At 45.5% G+C, this 16,072-nt stretch overlaps 1 protein-coding gene across 7 annotated transcripts in view; it reads left to right on the top strand.

Annotated features, from left to right (window-relative positions):
- Positions 1–16,072, top strand: part of CYFIP2 (cytoplasmic FMR1 interacting protein 2) — a 53,461-nt gene that overhangs the window by 32,673 nt on the left and 4,716 nt on the right. For all 7 annotated transcript variants that reach the window (XM_082771601.1, XM_082771595.1, XM_082771598.1 and 4 more), the window contains 7 exons: positions 4,786–4,929; positions 6,461–6,551; positions 7,246–7,376; positions 10,441–10,513; positions 11,037–11,131; positions 14,994–15,232; positions 15,706–15,853. In XM_082771601.1, coding sequence (XP_082627727.1) covers positions 4,786–4,929; positions 6,461–6,551; positions 7,246–7,376; positions 10,441–10,513; positions 11,037–11,131; positions 14,994–15,232; positions 15,706–15,853 — 921 coding nt within the window. The remainder of the gene's footprint in view (positions 1–4,785; positions 4,930–6,460; positions 6,552–7,245; positions 7,377–10,440; positions 10,514–11,036; positions 11,132–14,993; positions 15,233–15,705; positions 15,854–16,072) is intronic.

Genomic DNA, 16,072 nt, shown 5'->3' with positions numbered 1-16,072 from the left:
CAGCAGCGTTTGGGGGAGCAGCCCGAGCCTGTGGCCAGAAGGGGACAGATATGGCAGCAGAACTAGTAAAGAGAGGCTCTCAAGAAGTGACGCACTGCTCTCTGAAGCCAAAATGTATTCAAGAGGGAAACTTTTCCGAAAGAAATGTTGATTCTGGGTCTGAAGTTATTAGTTCCACATCCTTACTAGAAAGGTGTTTTCAGTGTTTCAAAGATCTTCCAGAATGTATTAATGAGGAAATGATGCAGACTGGATCAGGAGAGGCTGTTAGAAGCCTGGGCTGTACATGTCACCCTTGCTTTTGATTGATGCTTTGCAGTTCTGGGTGTTTTATCTTACAGGTCCTGCTGTATTTTCTTCTGTTTCTGAGTGAGCTGCAGCTGCCAGAGAGCTGAAAACTGGGATTAAGGATGAAAATAATTATGGGTAGGGATGGAAATGGAAGTGCTCCCAGGTGGCTTCCTGCCTTTTATATCACTTGGTCCTTCTTGCAGAAGCAGGGGGAGACTTCTTAGCTGCTCCTGTGCTGTGAGTAAAGTACATCCTTGCCTGGAGGGAGAGAGCTGAGGATACAAACCCTTGCTCGGAAAGGTGGTATACACCACGTGATAGTATTTTCATGGGAGAAGTGCTTCCCTACTGCAGCTGGGCTGTTGAGTTTACTGATGTTCACAGTTGCTTCAAAATTAAATTTCAGTTGTTCACAAATAACATGTTAACAGGAACGAAAGAAAACAAGGAAAACAGGAATACTTAATTAGGTCAGCAAAGGGTCCTGCTAAGCTTTCTCCAGTCAGCGATTCACCGCTAGCCCGAAGGGAACCGCACCAAAGCTTTCAGTGGTGTTGGCACTGCCTGCTCCCGAAGTCAAGCTGGCACCAGTTTACATGGGGGATGAGCTTGAAATTCTCATTTCATAGGACAAAAACCCACCAAAACCGTGCCAGTGCTTTAGCACTGGTGTTCCCTACTACCCAAATAACACCTGCTGGTGTCCCCCCGCCTGTCCCTGCCTGCCATCACTCCCTGCAGCAGGCAATCCACGGGTGTGCTCAAGTGACCGGCAGAAAGTGAGCCATCCTCTGTCATTCAGCCACTTAGAAAATGCAGCAGGTGTTCACGTCTCCTACAAAGAAGCTGTAAAATCACCAGCAACCCACTTCTCACTGCTCATTAACCACTTCTTAGCTCTGACAATGCTCTAGATGGGGCTTAATTGATGTATTTTCATGAATGCTTCTGTTTTGGCACTGCTGGGTCCAGGGTTGCACCAGAATCACTGAAGATCAATGCTTCCCCTGGGGGCCGAATTTGCCCATGAGTTTTTAGGAACATGCAGGCAGACGTAACCTGCAGGGCAGTGCATGCTGCTGGCACTTGTATAAATAGTCACGGCGTGCGAGTGGGATGGAGTGGCTCTATTTTCTGCTGCCAGGGCTGCAGCAGTGGCACAAAGGCGTTATGGGGCTGTGCTTGCTGCAGGTGGTGTTGGCAGCGGGGGCTGCTGAGCCCCTCCAACAGACTGCACATGTTGTGCTGCCTGTCCTGCCATGGCCAGCAGCTCATTGTAAGTAATAGCTCTGTGTGCATGTGTGAGTAGCAATCGGCAGCCAGTACAGCAAGGCATTATACTGAGGCACAGAATACACACGCAGTTCATAGTCCTTTTTTTTTTGTCTCTAAATCTACTCCTCTTTTGCTAGTTCTTTATTTTTTTCCAAGGGACTTCTGGCACAAGCAGTATCGTCTATTGTCTCTTTTTCCGATCTATTTTATCAGATAAAATTCTCCCTGCCTTCCCTCATGGGAGCTCAGACAGGTCTGGTTGATAGCCAACAATGAGCTTGAAGATGTGGAAATGACACCGATTTCTTGTTTCCCTTCATTTGCCGCTCTGGTGTTCAGTGCTCCGGGGCATTCCTAATAACCTCACTAGCTCCCAAAGCAATGTGGGACCTTTCCTACATGCTCCCATACTTTCCTCTCATGTCCCAAGAGATCTGGGACACTGGGAGCTCTGCCCACTGCTGCAAATCCCAACCTGCCTGCACACCCAGCCTCCTGGCCCCCAAACCTGCCTGTTTGGCCCCAAACCAAAGCTGGGGCAAACCTCTTCAGTGTCCTCAGTGGCTGTTGTTCCTGTGAACAGCAAAACCTACCAACAGTCTGTGAGACTGGGGCTTTGCTCCTGCTCTCTGAGGGGGTGGCAGCAGCCACCCAGCACGGGGGAGTGAGCCGTGCTGCACAACCACCTTGTATGTTCAGCTGGTTTCTCTTAAAATACACCCTGGTGTCATTTTTTACATCCTACAGTCTTTTACCCAAGCTGTGTATCTCACCCTTAAATGGAGTTATATTTTAATTGTTCACAAGGTATTATTATTAGATGCAAGCCTGCTGCTGATGCACTGTGTGGCTCTGCGGAGAGCTCAACAAACCTACCTCATCTCACAGACAGGCGGGGATGAATCATCCTGCTCGTCTGCAGCCAGTGCACATCCCAAAACGATCCTCTCCTCATCAAGCTTATTGCTGGGACCCCCACTTGAAGGAAAAGTCAGCTTCAAAGCTGCTCTCCAGCCCCATTATCCCACTGCTAGGCAGGAGGCTGCATGGCAGCACCAAGCGCTCGCTGCCCGTGCAGCAAAATGTCAGCCCCATTACAGGGAAAATGTGACCAGTTCCTCCATGACCGGGTACTGGTCACGTCCCAGCTCAGGGACCATTGCACGTGCAGAGCACCGTCTCCTAGCTGTGGAGCAGAAAAGGGGCTTCTAGAAGTGAGTACTGATTCATGAGCCTACTGAAATGGGGATATTTATCCCCCCAGGTCTCTGTTATCTGCAGGGGCTGTGCTGGGGCTATGGCTGTGACTCTGCATGGGGGTGCCAGCCCTTGGGCACTTGTTGCAGGCTGGGCGTCACCTGGTGGTTAAACAAGCATGCTTCTCAAAACAGAAGCTATTGCTGTTTTCCACCCGTATCAGTGTGTGTATCTTGTGGCTTTGGATCACGCCTTAACAGACAGATTTCTACAGCCTTGGATATCTAAGGATGCAGGTAGAAGCCTAAGCAGGATATTCAAAAGCAGTTCTCCTAACAGCAGTTGGCACTGAAGGAGCTCTGAAAGTCGGCTTCTGTCTGCCTAAATCTATTTTAAACTCTGGCCCTTAGTTATTCATGAGATGGGAGAGAAAGTTTATGCACGTTGTGAATGAATGCAAAGCAGAACCTACAAGGTTGCCTTTCTATACCTAAAAGTATTGATGCACAGGATAGAGTTGAAGGGTTTTGTTTTTTATCTACCAGGGCCAGGAGGTGAAGTTCTGTTTCACAGAATGTAGGGGACTCTCTAACTTTATCTTCTTTCTGCTAGCTATTTCAGAGAGTGCCCGTGAATCATAGTAGGTGATACGTCCCTGGAACAAAGCAACAGGGCTGTAACAAAATGAGGAACAATTAATTAATTGATTAAAGCAACTGCCAAGTCTATGAAAGTGACATCAGTGCATCAGTCAGCAGAAATTCTGTAACTGCAAGCAAAAGAAAACACTTTCCTAGTGCTTAGCAAATGACTCCTCTTTGTAACTCGTTAGGCGTTTTGTGTAAGTCCCAAGGAAGTGAGCAAGAAGTGGAGGACGAGCTGGGTGTACGACAGCTGTGGGATGCCAGCTCCCTGCTGCGTGAGGATGCTGCACCCCTTTGGCACGCCGTGCTCTTGTCAGAAGCACAACCAGCCGTGCACGGCATGCTTGGGATACAATTTAGTTCCAGAATACATGAGCCGGGGGTATCCGTATTTTGCTGGAAGGGGCACTGCACGCCTGAGGCTCCTCAAGCTCATGCTTGGTGCTGTTTACTGAAGCCGTGGTTGTTCCAGATCGCGTGGGGGAGGCTGCAGCCCTTCCCTGCTAGGGCTGAGTCACGGTGCCAGCACTTCTCTTGCAGAGCCCGAGCTGAGCATGCAGTGCCTCAGCTAAAACTCATTTTCTTTTTTTTTTCTTTCTGATCACACAAGTGAATTAATTCCCACTTCTCCTTTCCTCACACCAAATGGATCCAAAAAATGTTCTAATGACCAAAAATTGCAGTAATTCCCTGCTGCTATCATTCTAACATGGTACTGACAAATTACACTCCTGGAAATCACCTCCTGTTTTCTGCTGCTAAAAATTTTCTGGGGGCCAGAGCGCCAAGGGTGTTCCCTAGATAAAAGCCAGATTCTTCCCCTTTTTCTCAGTCATGCGTGGATGTCTTAAGTACATGTAGGGTTCACAGGGTGTGGAAAGGATCATTTCTGTGTCTCTTCCCACTGCTCTTAGGTTCAGATGCTGGAATTCCTACTTTTCTTAGTATTTCTTATTTGAAGCAAGTGCCAATAGGAGGGCAAAAAAATCTGTCTTGTTATCTGTGTATAATGCTTTCAATTTTAGCACAGAAGAATTTGAGTTTGAAGAAACAAAAGGCCAGTGAACTGAAATCTTTGACTGGGAATATATGGGAGAGCAAATTACCTGGGAAATGAAAGCGGTGTTGGTTACACAGCACGATAATAAACCTTGTGATGTGACAATTTGTTCAGACTCAAATATATTTGACTGCACGGAAAGAAAAGCAATCTCTTCGTGCCGCAAGAAGTCTTACGATAAATTTCTTACAGGGATTTTTATTTCTCCTGCTTTTCTTAAAAATTATTTCAAGTGTTGGAGCCTAATACTAAGATAAGAGAATTACTTACAGGTCCTGTAAATACTGTCTAACTGTCATTGTGCTTCTAACTTCTCAGCCTCTCAACATTGCCTACAGTCACATCTACAGCTCCTACCGCAATTTCGTGGGGCCGCCTCATTTCAAGACGATCTGCAGGCTCCTTGGATATCAAGGGATTGCGGTGGTCATGGAGGAGCTGTTGAAGATCGTCAAGAGCCTGGTAATTGTGACCTTAACCCTGACGATGGAGAAACCCCGATGCCTTGAGGGGGTCAGGTTGGGCAGTCAGCCTGGGCTTTGGGCCCTGGTCCAGGGTGTTCAAATCTGGGCACTTCTGTGCACCTTTATCTACACAGTGACACTCACATTAAGGGTGTGATTCCACTGCTGCAAAGGCATCCCCCTGATTCCCATGGGATGGTGGAGTCTTCCCACTGTCTTGAAGTGCTGACCCAGATCTGGGGGTACTGGTGCGTGCATTTTGCTCTGCTAAAAGCCACCAAGAGGTAATCAAGGGGATGCGGTGCTCATCCCCACTGCCCCTCAGCACCACTTGTGCTGCAGCCTGGGAGACCTCCAAGACACATGCTGGTGCTCAGCAGTGGCACAAAAGCCTCTGTCTCACTGTTTTTTGATACCCCTGGGGAGGTAGAGAGCAGGACGCAAAACTGATGAAAAAGGCTTTAAGAAAATTCCTGCTGTAGGTAAGTTCTTATGAATTCAAGCCATATGGCCATTTCCATCAGACACTCAGGTGGCCAGTAGCTCCATCTGCTTTGTAGTTCCCTCGGAAGAGAGATGTGATATCCACAGGGAAACGCTCCCTAAGGGTGCTAGCAATACAGAGCACTAACAAGGCAGGAGGGAGTATGCAAAAATGTACAATTTTTCAGGTCACGCTTTTCTACCAAAAAACCTGCTTTACTGGAGAGAAGACTTTAACTCATTATAAATATTTAAATTCTGTTTTGGCTGCAATAATGTCATTCTGAATGTGTCTAGCAAAGCAATATAGGACTGAAAATCTCAAGCATATATCCAGTTTCTCTGCGGTAAAGTACTGTAGCTATTGACGATGTAATTTGTGTCACTTAGTTGAAAATGCTGTAGCTGGTGTGCGAGATCAGACAGCATTCCGTGCCAAGACAGAGATCTTGCATTTGGCTAAATTGTGTTTAGCGCATAATCCCATATAATGTGTCTACAGGATGCAGGTATATAATTCCAAATGACAGCAAGCTTTTCTAACTAAGAAATATATTTCGCTCTTGTCCGTGTTAGTTCAAAACATCCAATCCGCAGAAACTTGCTGTACGTGCATGTAATTTATTTATGTATTTAAACTCTCAGTATCTAGTGATCATTCATCAGGTGGAAAGAGCGTTTCCTGTGCTGTGGAATTACTCCTCTGGCAGCTCTGGTCAAATGTTCTGTGGGTTAGGAGCATAAGCCCAGCTGGATCCAAGACTGAGCCTTGTTTGGATTTCAGCTGCAAACAATGCAAACACAGCAAGCTGTATTTTGAAGTTCAAAATCCAGGCAACCATGATTTATTCTTTGGGAGGAAGCGGTAGAATCTCCGTGCACTTGGGCTGGATTTTCTGTCTGGGTGAAATCCAAACAAAGCAAGCTCTTCTTCGACTCCAGTTTCACCGTTTGTTGTCAGACATGGCCCTAGCCACAAGCTGTCCTCTAAAACCCATGCCAGAAGAAGCCATCCTTAGAGTTTAACCTCCCTTTGTCTCTGACAGCTGCAAGGCACCATCCTGCAGTACGTGAAGACTCTGATAGAAGTAATGCCCAAGATTTGCCGCTTGCCAAGACACGAATACGGCTCTCCAGGTGGGTGCTACAGAGAGATGCATAATGCTTTGAGCAAGAGCTCGCCCACGTGTTTGTGCAGCATTAACACAGGCACCAACCAGTAATTAAACAAGGATTGGCACCTGGGTGCAGCTTCCAGCCCAGGCTCCCTGGGACAAACCTCCAGCTGGTTTGCTGTTGACACTGGAACATGTATGGAAAACTTTTCCAGGAAGTTTTCTGTTAGAAATTTCTCTTCAACACACAGGTGATTCATAAGGGAACATCTGCTGGTAGCATAACTTCTGTTTTCAGGACTTTTTTAAAGCTTTTGTTACTGTGGGGTCACTTTCATTTATTTTTTTCAAAAGCTCTGCTTAGTTGCTGTGAAGATTTTTTTGCAGCATGGCTGCAGTCTGCAGTTGATCCGGATGGGGAACTGTTATACATGAACCAGCACAAGGACAGCCATTACAGCCTGGAATCTCTTTTTTCCTCTGATTAGGAAATGCAAGGCCTTCATATGAATTACTCCTTATTTCCCAAGGGTTAGTGAAAGCAGGATGAGACCCTGCATGCTAGCTCTCCCCAGCACTGATCTGTCTATCCGTTTAGCAGTCACGGCTTGCAGTTCATGATGTAGGACACACCGGGCACTGACTGTCCTTTAATCCAAGTCACTGGAGGCAGCTTTGGCTCTCACTTTTCTGACTGTCCTTCCTTGTCTTTTAAGGCATCCTGGAGTTTTTCCACCACCAGCTGAAGGACATCATTGAGTACGCAGAGCTGAAGACTGATGTGTTCCAGAGCCTCAGAGAAGTGGGCAATGCCATTCTCTTCTGCCTCCTTATTGAGCAGGCTTTGGTAAGGCAAAACCCCCTGCACCAACAGACTGTACTTGAATTTGCCAGCTCAAGAGTATTGGTTCTCTAACAGAAGAGTTTGGGAAAATTACCAGCTTTTTGTGTACTCAGGGTCTCTCTAGGGCTGTGTTACTGGGATCCATGGGGATGATTTGCATTGGTGCTGTGTCACTGACATCTGGGATTGCTCAAGGAGAATCTGAATACTGGAAGATCTAGATTTAATTCTTGGACCCAAAGCTACCCCAAGTTTGTCCTTCTGAGAAATAAAAGCAACTGGGGCTTATTTCTAGATTGTAAGCTCCTTGGGGCAGGGATTGTTACTATATATATTTATATATTATATATATGGATACATATATATACATACTCATACAGTGAGGAGTAGATTTGAGCCCTTTGCTTTTTTGGGGTGCCAATGCAAAGGAAAAACTGATTGGTCCTAATGATGTTAAGGATAAAGCAATCCAACAGGAAGGAAATCTCAGAGCGGATGATCCTGTGATATTTCCTATGACTTTATCTTCACCAAAACTTAGCTAGAGTGATAACCTGATATTTCCCCTTGCCCAAGTGTCTTACACAAGCAAAAGACTCTCAGCCTCTTAGCTCCTTTCTGACTTGATTGAGCTGGTATGGGATAAAGGCTGTGGCTGAATGCATGTCAGAGCCAACTGAGGAATGTTGAACAGGTTTACATTATCATGCATATGTCAGAATGGTATTAACAGAGTTTTATCAGGTCTTAGGGATTCTTTTTAGAAAGAGTTCTCTAGCGCAAAATGGGATTTCCAAGCAAAGCCATACATTTCCGTTTAGAGTGAAACCAGAAGAAAGTTCAAAGATTCCAAGTTTATTCAACCATAGAATACCAGGAAAACTGAGAATCTCTGCATATCCTCAAAAAGGATATGTCTGCCCTTGCCCTCGCATTTTAAGCCCAGCTATAGAGCCTTCTAGTTGCTAACACGGTGCATCACACACATTCAGAGAGCAGTAGTTGTGTAAGGTTGAGAAAACCAGAGAGAGAGATATCACCTAGCAGCTTGGCTTTATTTAATTGAATGACCAGAGTTGCCAACAGTATCCTGGCAGTTTCTATTCCTTTTGTGGCTTTGTCATTGCTCTTGGCTGTTCTGTGTTGAATTTTATGCTAGATGTACTACATTTGCCTTTTATGTCCCATCTTCCAAATTGATATTTAAGGGACATGTGATGGTTTCTTCTAGCAATGTTTCATTTGACTGCAAAAACATTCCTCCTGTTTTTGCCAGTTCCAGGAGCTGTACGTTGGCAATATAATGGCATTTTAGGATAGCATAAAATAAGGGACACAGTGAGAATTTGGGGGTCCTTTTGGGAAGGCTGCCCATCAAATTCCACATCTGCCCACCTTCTATGCCAGCAAAGTCCTCGGCCTCTCTGATCCTCGTTTTTTCCACACAGAAATTGATTCAGAATATAAAGCAGTTTTGCATACAGCAGGCACTGGTTCTTGCTTGCTGGAGGGTTGTCAGATGCTTGGAGCCACTGTGCAACGAGATCTTTCCTCTAATGGAGCCCCTGTGCCGGAGGCACAATTGCTTTTATGGTGCAGTTATCTTCATAGCTGTCAGCCTAATCTAAGGCTGGTGGTATTTGCTGGCAGAGACTGCTCTAGGGAAGATTAGCAGTCTGCTCTGTTCTATACCCTTTTTACTGTTTAAATTTGAGGGATGAGGTGTTGCTTAGGACTAAATTTCTAAGAGGAATTCTTACTCTCAGGTAATGGGCCTTGGGGAGAAAATCTCACATGACTAATTTTAGGACAGATATTAGGTGAATGCAGGCTGCAAAATCAGAAACTATTCTCTTTATCAGAGGGAAAGAGCAGTGAAAGAACATTCATCTAGGGAGGAAGAGCGCTTTGCAAACAGAATAACAAAGGCGATACGCAGGCTCTGGTAGCACCAACACCTCTACGCCCAAGGAGGGACCCTGTGCTGTTCCTCTCCCTCCAGCACTGTCACAGACCGCACTCGCACAAACACGCTCCCATGCCAGCATCCATGACGCCAGTACAGCCTCCTGCAGCTCCATGCCACTCTGTCCCCTCCCTCTGGGCTGGAAGATGGGGTACCCACCCGTGCATCCCAAGCAGACCCAGCTGAGTCATTCCATCTGGCCCTGAAAATCTTTGCTGCTCTGTCATGACCTCCTCTCGAGTGTGTCTAAATCTCTATGGTAAGCTCAGAACTGAAAGCATGTCCTAGAACTAGAGTTTCACAGGAGCAAACTAATGCCGTGTCGTGACGCAATGCCTCTGTGTCGAACAGCTTTGGTTTTCCTTGCTGCTGTTTCCCATTGCAGACTCGTATATGATGTATTGTCAGCCATCGCTCCTCAGTCTCCACCTTCCTACTTCCAGGTTTCTCCTCCTTGTGCATCTATGTTTGGGATTATTTTTTCTCTAGTGCATTGGCATGCATCCTCTCAGGTGGCATCTCATGATGTTATTGCTCTCTGGACTTCCGTACTATTCTCCCCAGGGCCTGTACCACTGGGATTTTGGTTGGATAGCACTGGCTGTGAACACCATACAAACGAACAAACAAACAATTTCAGCCAATATATCACATACCTATTTACAGTGGAGCCATGCATCAGTGTATTTTACATGTACGCATCCTAGAATAACTAAGCCAAAGGGTAATTCCTACCTGGGCATACTCAGTAAAAACAACAGTTACAACAAGGGGTAAGATAAAACAGATCTCTATGGCCTTTATCCCCCCTTACTTGCAGTATTAGTAAGTGGACCAGAAAACAAAATAAGGTTCTGGCCTTGCATAGGCATAAGGTAAATTGAGTTATAAAAAGTTCCTAGCTTAATCTGAGAGCTGTTTCTTCCAGTTTTAGTTCATTTAGATTCAAACTATTGGATTTATTAGTGAGCTGGGTTGGATTTGACTAGGTGCTGTAGATGTGATTGGGTTGTTGAATTGTTGCCCAGACCCCTGAGCCATACAATCACCCCCTATAGGTGTTTTTTTAACTTACTGTATCTTTCTTTCTTCCTGCCTCAGTCCCAGGAAGAAGTTTGTGATTTGCTGCATGCTGCTCCCTTCCAAAATATTTTGCCCAGGGTCTACATCAAAGGTAAGAAGCTCAGAGGGCAGCAGTGGACAGACTCAAAGGTCTCTGTCAAGAGCCCTTTCTCTCCCATTTCTGCCAAGGGATCAGTTCTGGCCCTGCTTCCCCCCTCTAAGCATATCTATTTAGATAGTGGATACAGCCAAAAGTCAGGTGGAAACAAATGCCAACAGTGCATTTTCTGTAGCCTAGTTACAGACTGAAACCTTTGTCAGTTTGGGGGTTCCTTTCAACTTCTAAAGCCATTTTGCAGCCTCTTTGGAGAATGACAGCATGAAATGTCCATCTCAACAGGAGTGATCAGTAACAGGGACATGCTTTTGGACATGTGTGATTAAGCTGCTGCTGAGACTGCAATCGCACATCCCGCCCTTCTCTGCATCACTGGTCCCCTCATTTGCTGTTGGTTTGGCTCATTGATCCAAAGTCTCATTGGATGGTTGCTGGGGGGCAGCTCTGAGCAAACTCGGCGGAAATTGCGGGTCTCCACTTCCTCCTCTCATTTCACTGTTTGCTGCTCGCTTGACAGAAGGAGAACGCTTGGAGGTGCGCATGAAGCGTCTCGAAGCCAAGTATGCCCCACTTCACCTGGTTCCCTTAATAGAGAGGCTGGGCACTCCGCAGGTAAGGATTTCATTGAAAGGGATGGCTGTTGAAAATTCATAGCAGTCCCCACGTGGCCTGTTTGGCCCTGGGAAAGTGATCCTTTACTTATTTATTTATTCCAAAATGCCAATCGGACAAGAAAATCAGAATCCTTGCCCTAGCGGACACATCAAAGGGAAATTTGTGAGCGGGTCCAGAGATGGTGCGTTGCTGCCTCCGGTCTCGAGTGCTGGCAGGGAGCTGTAACGCAAGAGTGTGAGAAGCCAGCTCTGAATATGGACAGCTTTGAACCCCTCTTTCCTCTCTGTTTTTAAAAAGACGGAGAATTGTTGGGATGGTTCATGGGGAAACATCGCAGGGCTGTCCCTGGCTTAATCAATTGCCGTCACTTTTGGGGATCCCATTTTAGGACTGCCTTGTGGTATATTTTTAAGCTCATCCCTGTCAAGGAATACATCTGAGAATGGTTTCCCTCCTAGCACGTGCTTAGAGCTTCGGCACATGCTTAAAATTACAGCTCCATTTAAGTGTTGTCTTGAGGTGGGGTCTTAGCTTGAAAAAAAATAATCTATGTTGTGCAAAAATTGAGTACTGCTGAAATTATCCCAGTGGATTGATCAATGTACTGAGCACGATTTGAGTCCCACTGATACCAGTAGCCAAAATTCCACTGCCCAGTTAGTGGACTTAATAGGATAAAAGTCATTGTGTTAAATAAATCAACACCCTTTTTCTGTAATTTTCTGCTGAAGGAATGGAACAAATGCTCAGTTGTATGAGGTGACAGATCGAAGGCAGGCAGAAAGTTACTAATTTTGTCTGATTTTTATAATGGATCAAGGATATTTAGAACTTTGCTTCATTGAAAATCATATGAAACAAAGAAACTGGCCGGATAACTGAGAGCTTTGTCTTACTTTATAGACAGTTCTCTCACTTCCCCATTGGCTTCCTTTCAAAGGAGACACTCGAGAAAAAGAATTCACCTCTGTGTTTTTGTGTCTTTGTGTTGGTCTTTCTCTCTCTCCTTCTTTCCATGCAAAACCATCATTGAACTCTGCTATTAGAGTCCACTTGTTGCTTATTCTTGCCATAGTTATGATGATGAAAACAAAGGGTATTTCATGTCCCGCTAAGAATTAATTTTTCCGTAAACCATTCCCACATTCACCACACGCGTACAGTTGAGTACTAGAACTTTTTGAGCTCAGGCGTAAATGAACACAAGAATGACTTTCTGTAGGTGCCTCCATAGCTTCTAGCTTGCTCCTGGAAATACAGTTTTGGACACAGACCATACAGGGTTTCTCCTGCAGAATGCATAAGTGCCTTAGAGCAATTGTCCAGAATCTGAGCAGAAGTTGGCTGCTGCCAAAGGCGTCCCTCTGCACATAATTACCTGCTGTGAAGGGTCTGAGCCAAATGCTGCAAGTTAGTGGGGATCTTTCCCAGCAGTCTTTGTAGCTTTGGGTACGGCTCTGGCAAGTTTGCAATTAACAAACTGTAGAAGAGGTATGGCATAACTGAGTCTGTGCAACGACAGGAAAACTGTCAGTGAGTATGTGGTAAATATTCTGCACTGGAAATCATAGAATCATAGAATCATAGAATATCCTGAGTTGGAAGGGACCCTTAAGGATCATCAAGTCCAACTCTCGACACCGCACAGGTCTACCCAAAAGTTCAGACCATGTGCCTAAGTTCACAGTCCAATCTCTTCTTAAATTCAGACAGGAATTTAATCCATGAGTATCTGTTTGATAGGTGATTCATAAAGAACCAGGGGGGTCACAGTGGTTAGTTAAAGGAATCATCTCCCTTTTAATGCTGAGTAGATATTTGGCAAGGGATTTTCAAAAGTGCTTCGTCAATTAATTTTTTCATTGGAAGTAATGGGAGTCTTTCTCTTTTGAAGACAGAGGGAATAGCTGAGCTAGCACAGTGGCATCCCTTGACAGTTTATCCTCAGATCACCCTTCCTCTCTTTATCATAGAAGTCAGTGAAACCCCAGGCAGATTTGGCAAAAGACCAATAGCTGTCCAGCTGCCTTCTCCACATTAAATATCTACCAAATGAGAGTAGTGCTATGTCAAAGACTGGTCTTAGGGAGGTGAATTTTAGAACCAAATTCTGCCTGCAAGTGTGAGTGGTATCACTTTTTTTTTTGGAAAACTAGATACATCCTTTCCTAGATTGTCATTTCTGAAGAAAGCTTACTAAGATCATTGGACTAGTTCTTTCAAAAATACCTGTTTTATCACTGCACCTTAGCAAACAGTAATGCTTACATTTAATTTACATGTGAACCGGCTTTACTTCTGTTGTGTCCCCATTTTGCCATCACAGACTACTGTGTGCAGACACTAATGTTTATCTATTATTAGAGTTTGCAGCAGGTGAGGAGAAAAACTGTAAGTACAGCCCTTAGCTATAAAAACATACCGGATGAAATAAATCCTTGCTTGCTAAGAAAACATGTGCCATGAAACTCAGGTGATAATTATTCCTGAGTTTAACAAATCTACAGATCCCAGACTCAATCTGTCCTCTGTAGAGCAATACAGTGTTCCCCTGATATTTGCTAGTAGTTAAATATTAATTGCTCCAAGGTTCCCGGAACGTCCTTGGAATTGTGGCAAAAGCAGGAATTGTAGCACTTTCAATAGCTACCAAACTAAAAATGCTTTAGGTTAATACCAGCATAAACCAATAGTCAGGAAAAATAATATATGCACATTCAGATATTATTTTTTCTTAGTGCAGAAGAAAGAATACCCACATAAACTGAGCAAAATTCATGTTCTTAATGTCTAGCTGGGACATATGCCTGTGCTTTTTACCTGAGCCTCCATTGTGATTCTGGTCAGGATAACTGATTTTTTATAGGCATTAGGTGGATTGCTGAAAATGGAGCAAATGCTTAAAAACTACCTGAAGCTCCAGGAAGTGCTCTAGGATAGGCAGGGGGTCGCTAAGTGTCACGCTTGCTCTGCATGCTGCCGCCAAAGCGGTGAAATAGGTAAAAGGCTCTGCCTGTACAGACAGAGTCCCGTGGCTGTCACCCATCCAACGGGGTGAGCTGGAGCCTCCTACCTCCACAGCCACCGGCACGACTCTGACAGCACTTGGCTGTCCTGTTTCCCATGGTATTTTTGGCTGCACTGCAAGAAGTCAGTAACGGCATGTGGGGCAGCAAAGAGGACATCAGGGCAGTCAGCAAACTCCACGCTCCATCCAGTGGAGCCATTCCAGATTTGTTTGTGGAAATTTGAGTGGAGACATCACAGAAATTCTATGCATGTGGAAAGCTTCACAGCTGGAAAAAAATGATTATTTGACTTTCTTATAAACCACAGGTTTTCCAGTATTAAGGTTCCAGTGGCTTCTCATCTTCCTCAGAGCTTTTCAACCCTAACTGCATAGGAACTCAAGGAAGTTGTAGCCTATCTGTGTTTTAGAGATGATGGTAATGCCCTGGGAAGGAAAATGTCTGTGTTCTCTCCTGTTTCATTTTCATAATCTGCAAAAATCATGAAATTAAGCCTGGCAACGTCGAGCAGTGCTCATGTAACAGAACAGCATGCTAGCAGAATTAAGGACCGGTATTTCTGATCAGAGTTTGGCCTTCAGCTTTTGCTTCCTGATACATAGTTATTCCAAAGATACTCAGCTTGCTGAAAAATAATTGAGCACAATAGTAAGTCATCTTCTCTTTGAGAGTTGAGCCACTTCTGATGGGGAGTGGCAGAGGAGCAACCATCAGAGGTAAGGGTGGATCTTGCATGGGATATGCCAGGGAGATGAGGAATCATTAAGTCCAGCAGGAGGGTTCATCTGTATTACATTGTCACTTGTTTCTTTGGTTCGCCTCCTTCTCAGCAAATAGCTATCGCCCGGGAAGGTGACTTGCTGACGAAGGAGCGGCTGTGCTGCGGGTTATCCATGTTCGAGGTGATCCTGACGCGAATTAGGAGCTACCTGCAGGACCCGATCTGGCGCGGACCCCCCCCGACGAACGGGGTCATGCATGTGGACGAATGCGTGGAGTTTCACCGCCTCTGGAGCGCGATGCAGTTTGTGTACTGCATCCCCGTGGGCACAAATGAGTTCACTGCAGAGTGAGTGTCCAAGGCTCTGCCCTTAGCACCGCTCATGAGGTAGCGGGGTGAGACAGCCTCTGGGATGCCCTCAGCTGCAGCAGTTGCCTCAGCCAGCAGAGATGTAGAGGGAGAACATGGGGACCTGAGGACAGGACTTTGTTGTGCATAGACATAAAGAGATGCCCAAAAAGCTTCCCATTGGAACAGATGGGGAGAAGAAGAGCAATACAAAGTGACATGTCCAAGGTAACATGGAGAAGAAAATGGGTAGATGGGTACAACCCAAGTCAGAGGCAAGGTCCTCATCCATCGTGCTAGGTGAAGCACCATGCACTGGTCCTGATGTAATTCCGCAGGTCTCCCTGAGTTTCTCTCTAGGTGTACACCCACTTTCCAGGGATAGGACTGAATCTGATTTTCCCCCACCAAGGAAAGTTCCTGGTATCATGGTAGGACAGCTCTTACCTAACTCTATCCTGTCCTCCCTCCAGGCAGTGCTTTGGAGATGGTCTGAACTGGGCAGGTTGCTCAATCATTGTTCTTCTTGGACAACAACGGCGCTTTGACCTCTTTGACTTCTGCTACCACCTGCTGAAGGTGCAGAGGCAGGATGGGAAGGATGAAATCATAAAAAACGTGGTAAGTTGAAGGGTAAGGTCCCAAAAGACCTGAACCAGCACACCTCTCTCTCTCTTTTTTCTGCCTTGCCTGGTGTTAACCTTATTGAAACTGGATACACTTGATATCAGATTTCCATCTGCAGTCTCAGCAGAGAGGCCAAGGTTTTAATTGGCTTGATAATCAAATCTTTTTTTCTCCCAAAGCTTTTACCTTCTTCCTGGGGTTGGAAAGCTGGAG

The sequence above is a fragment of the Aythya marila genome (assembly GCF_965140915.1).
Source record: "Aythya marila genome assembly, chromosome: 14".
NCBI classification, from domain to species: Eukaryota; Metazoa; Chordata; class Aves; order Anseriformes; family Anatidae; genus Aythya; species Aythya marila.
Note: the sequence above shows the minus strand (reverse complement) of the source record. Positions and strands in the feature narration are given on the sequence as shown.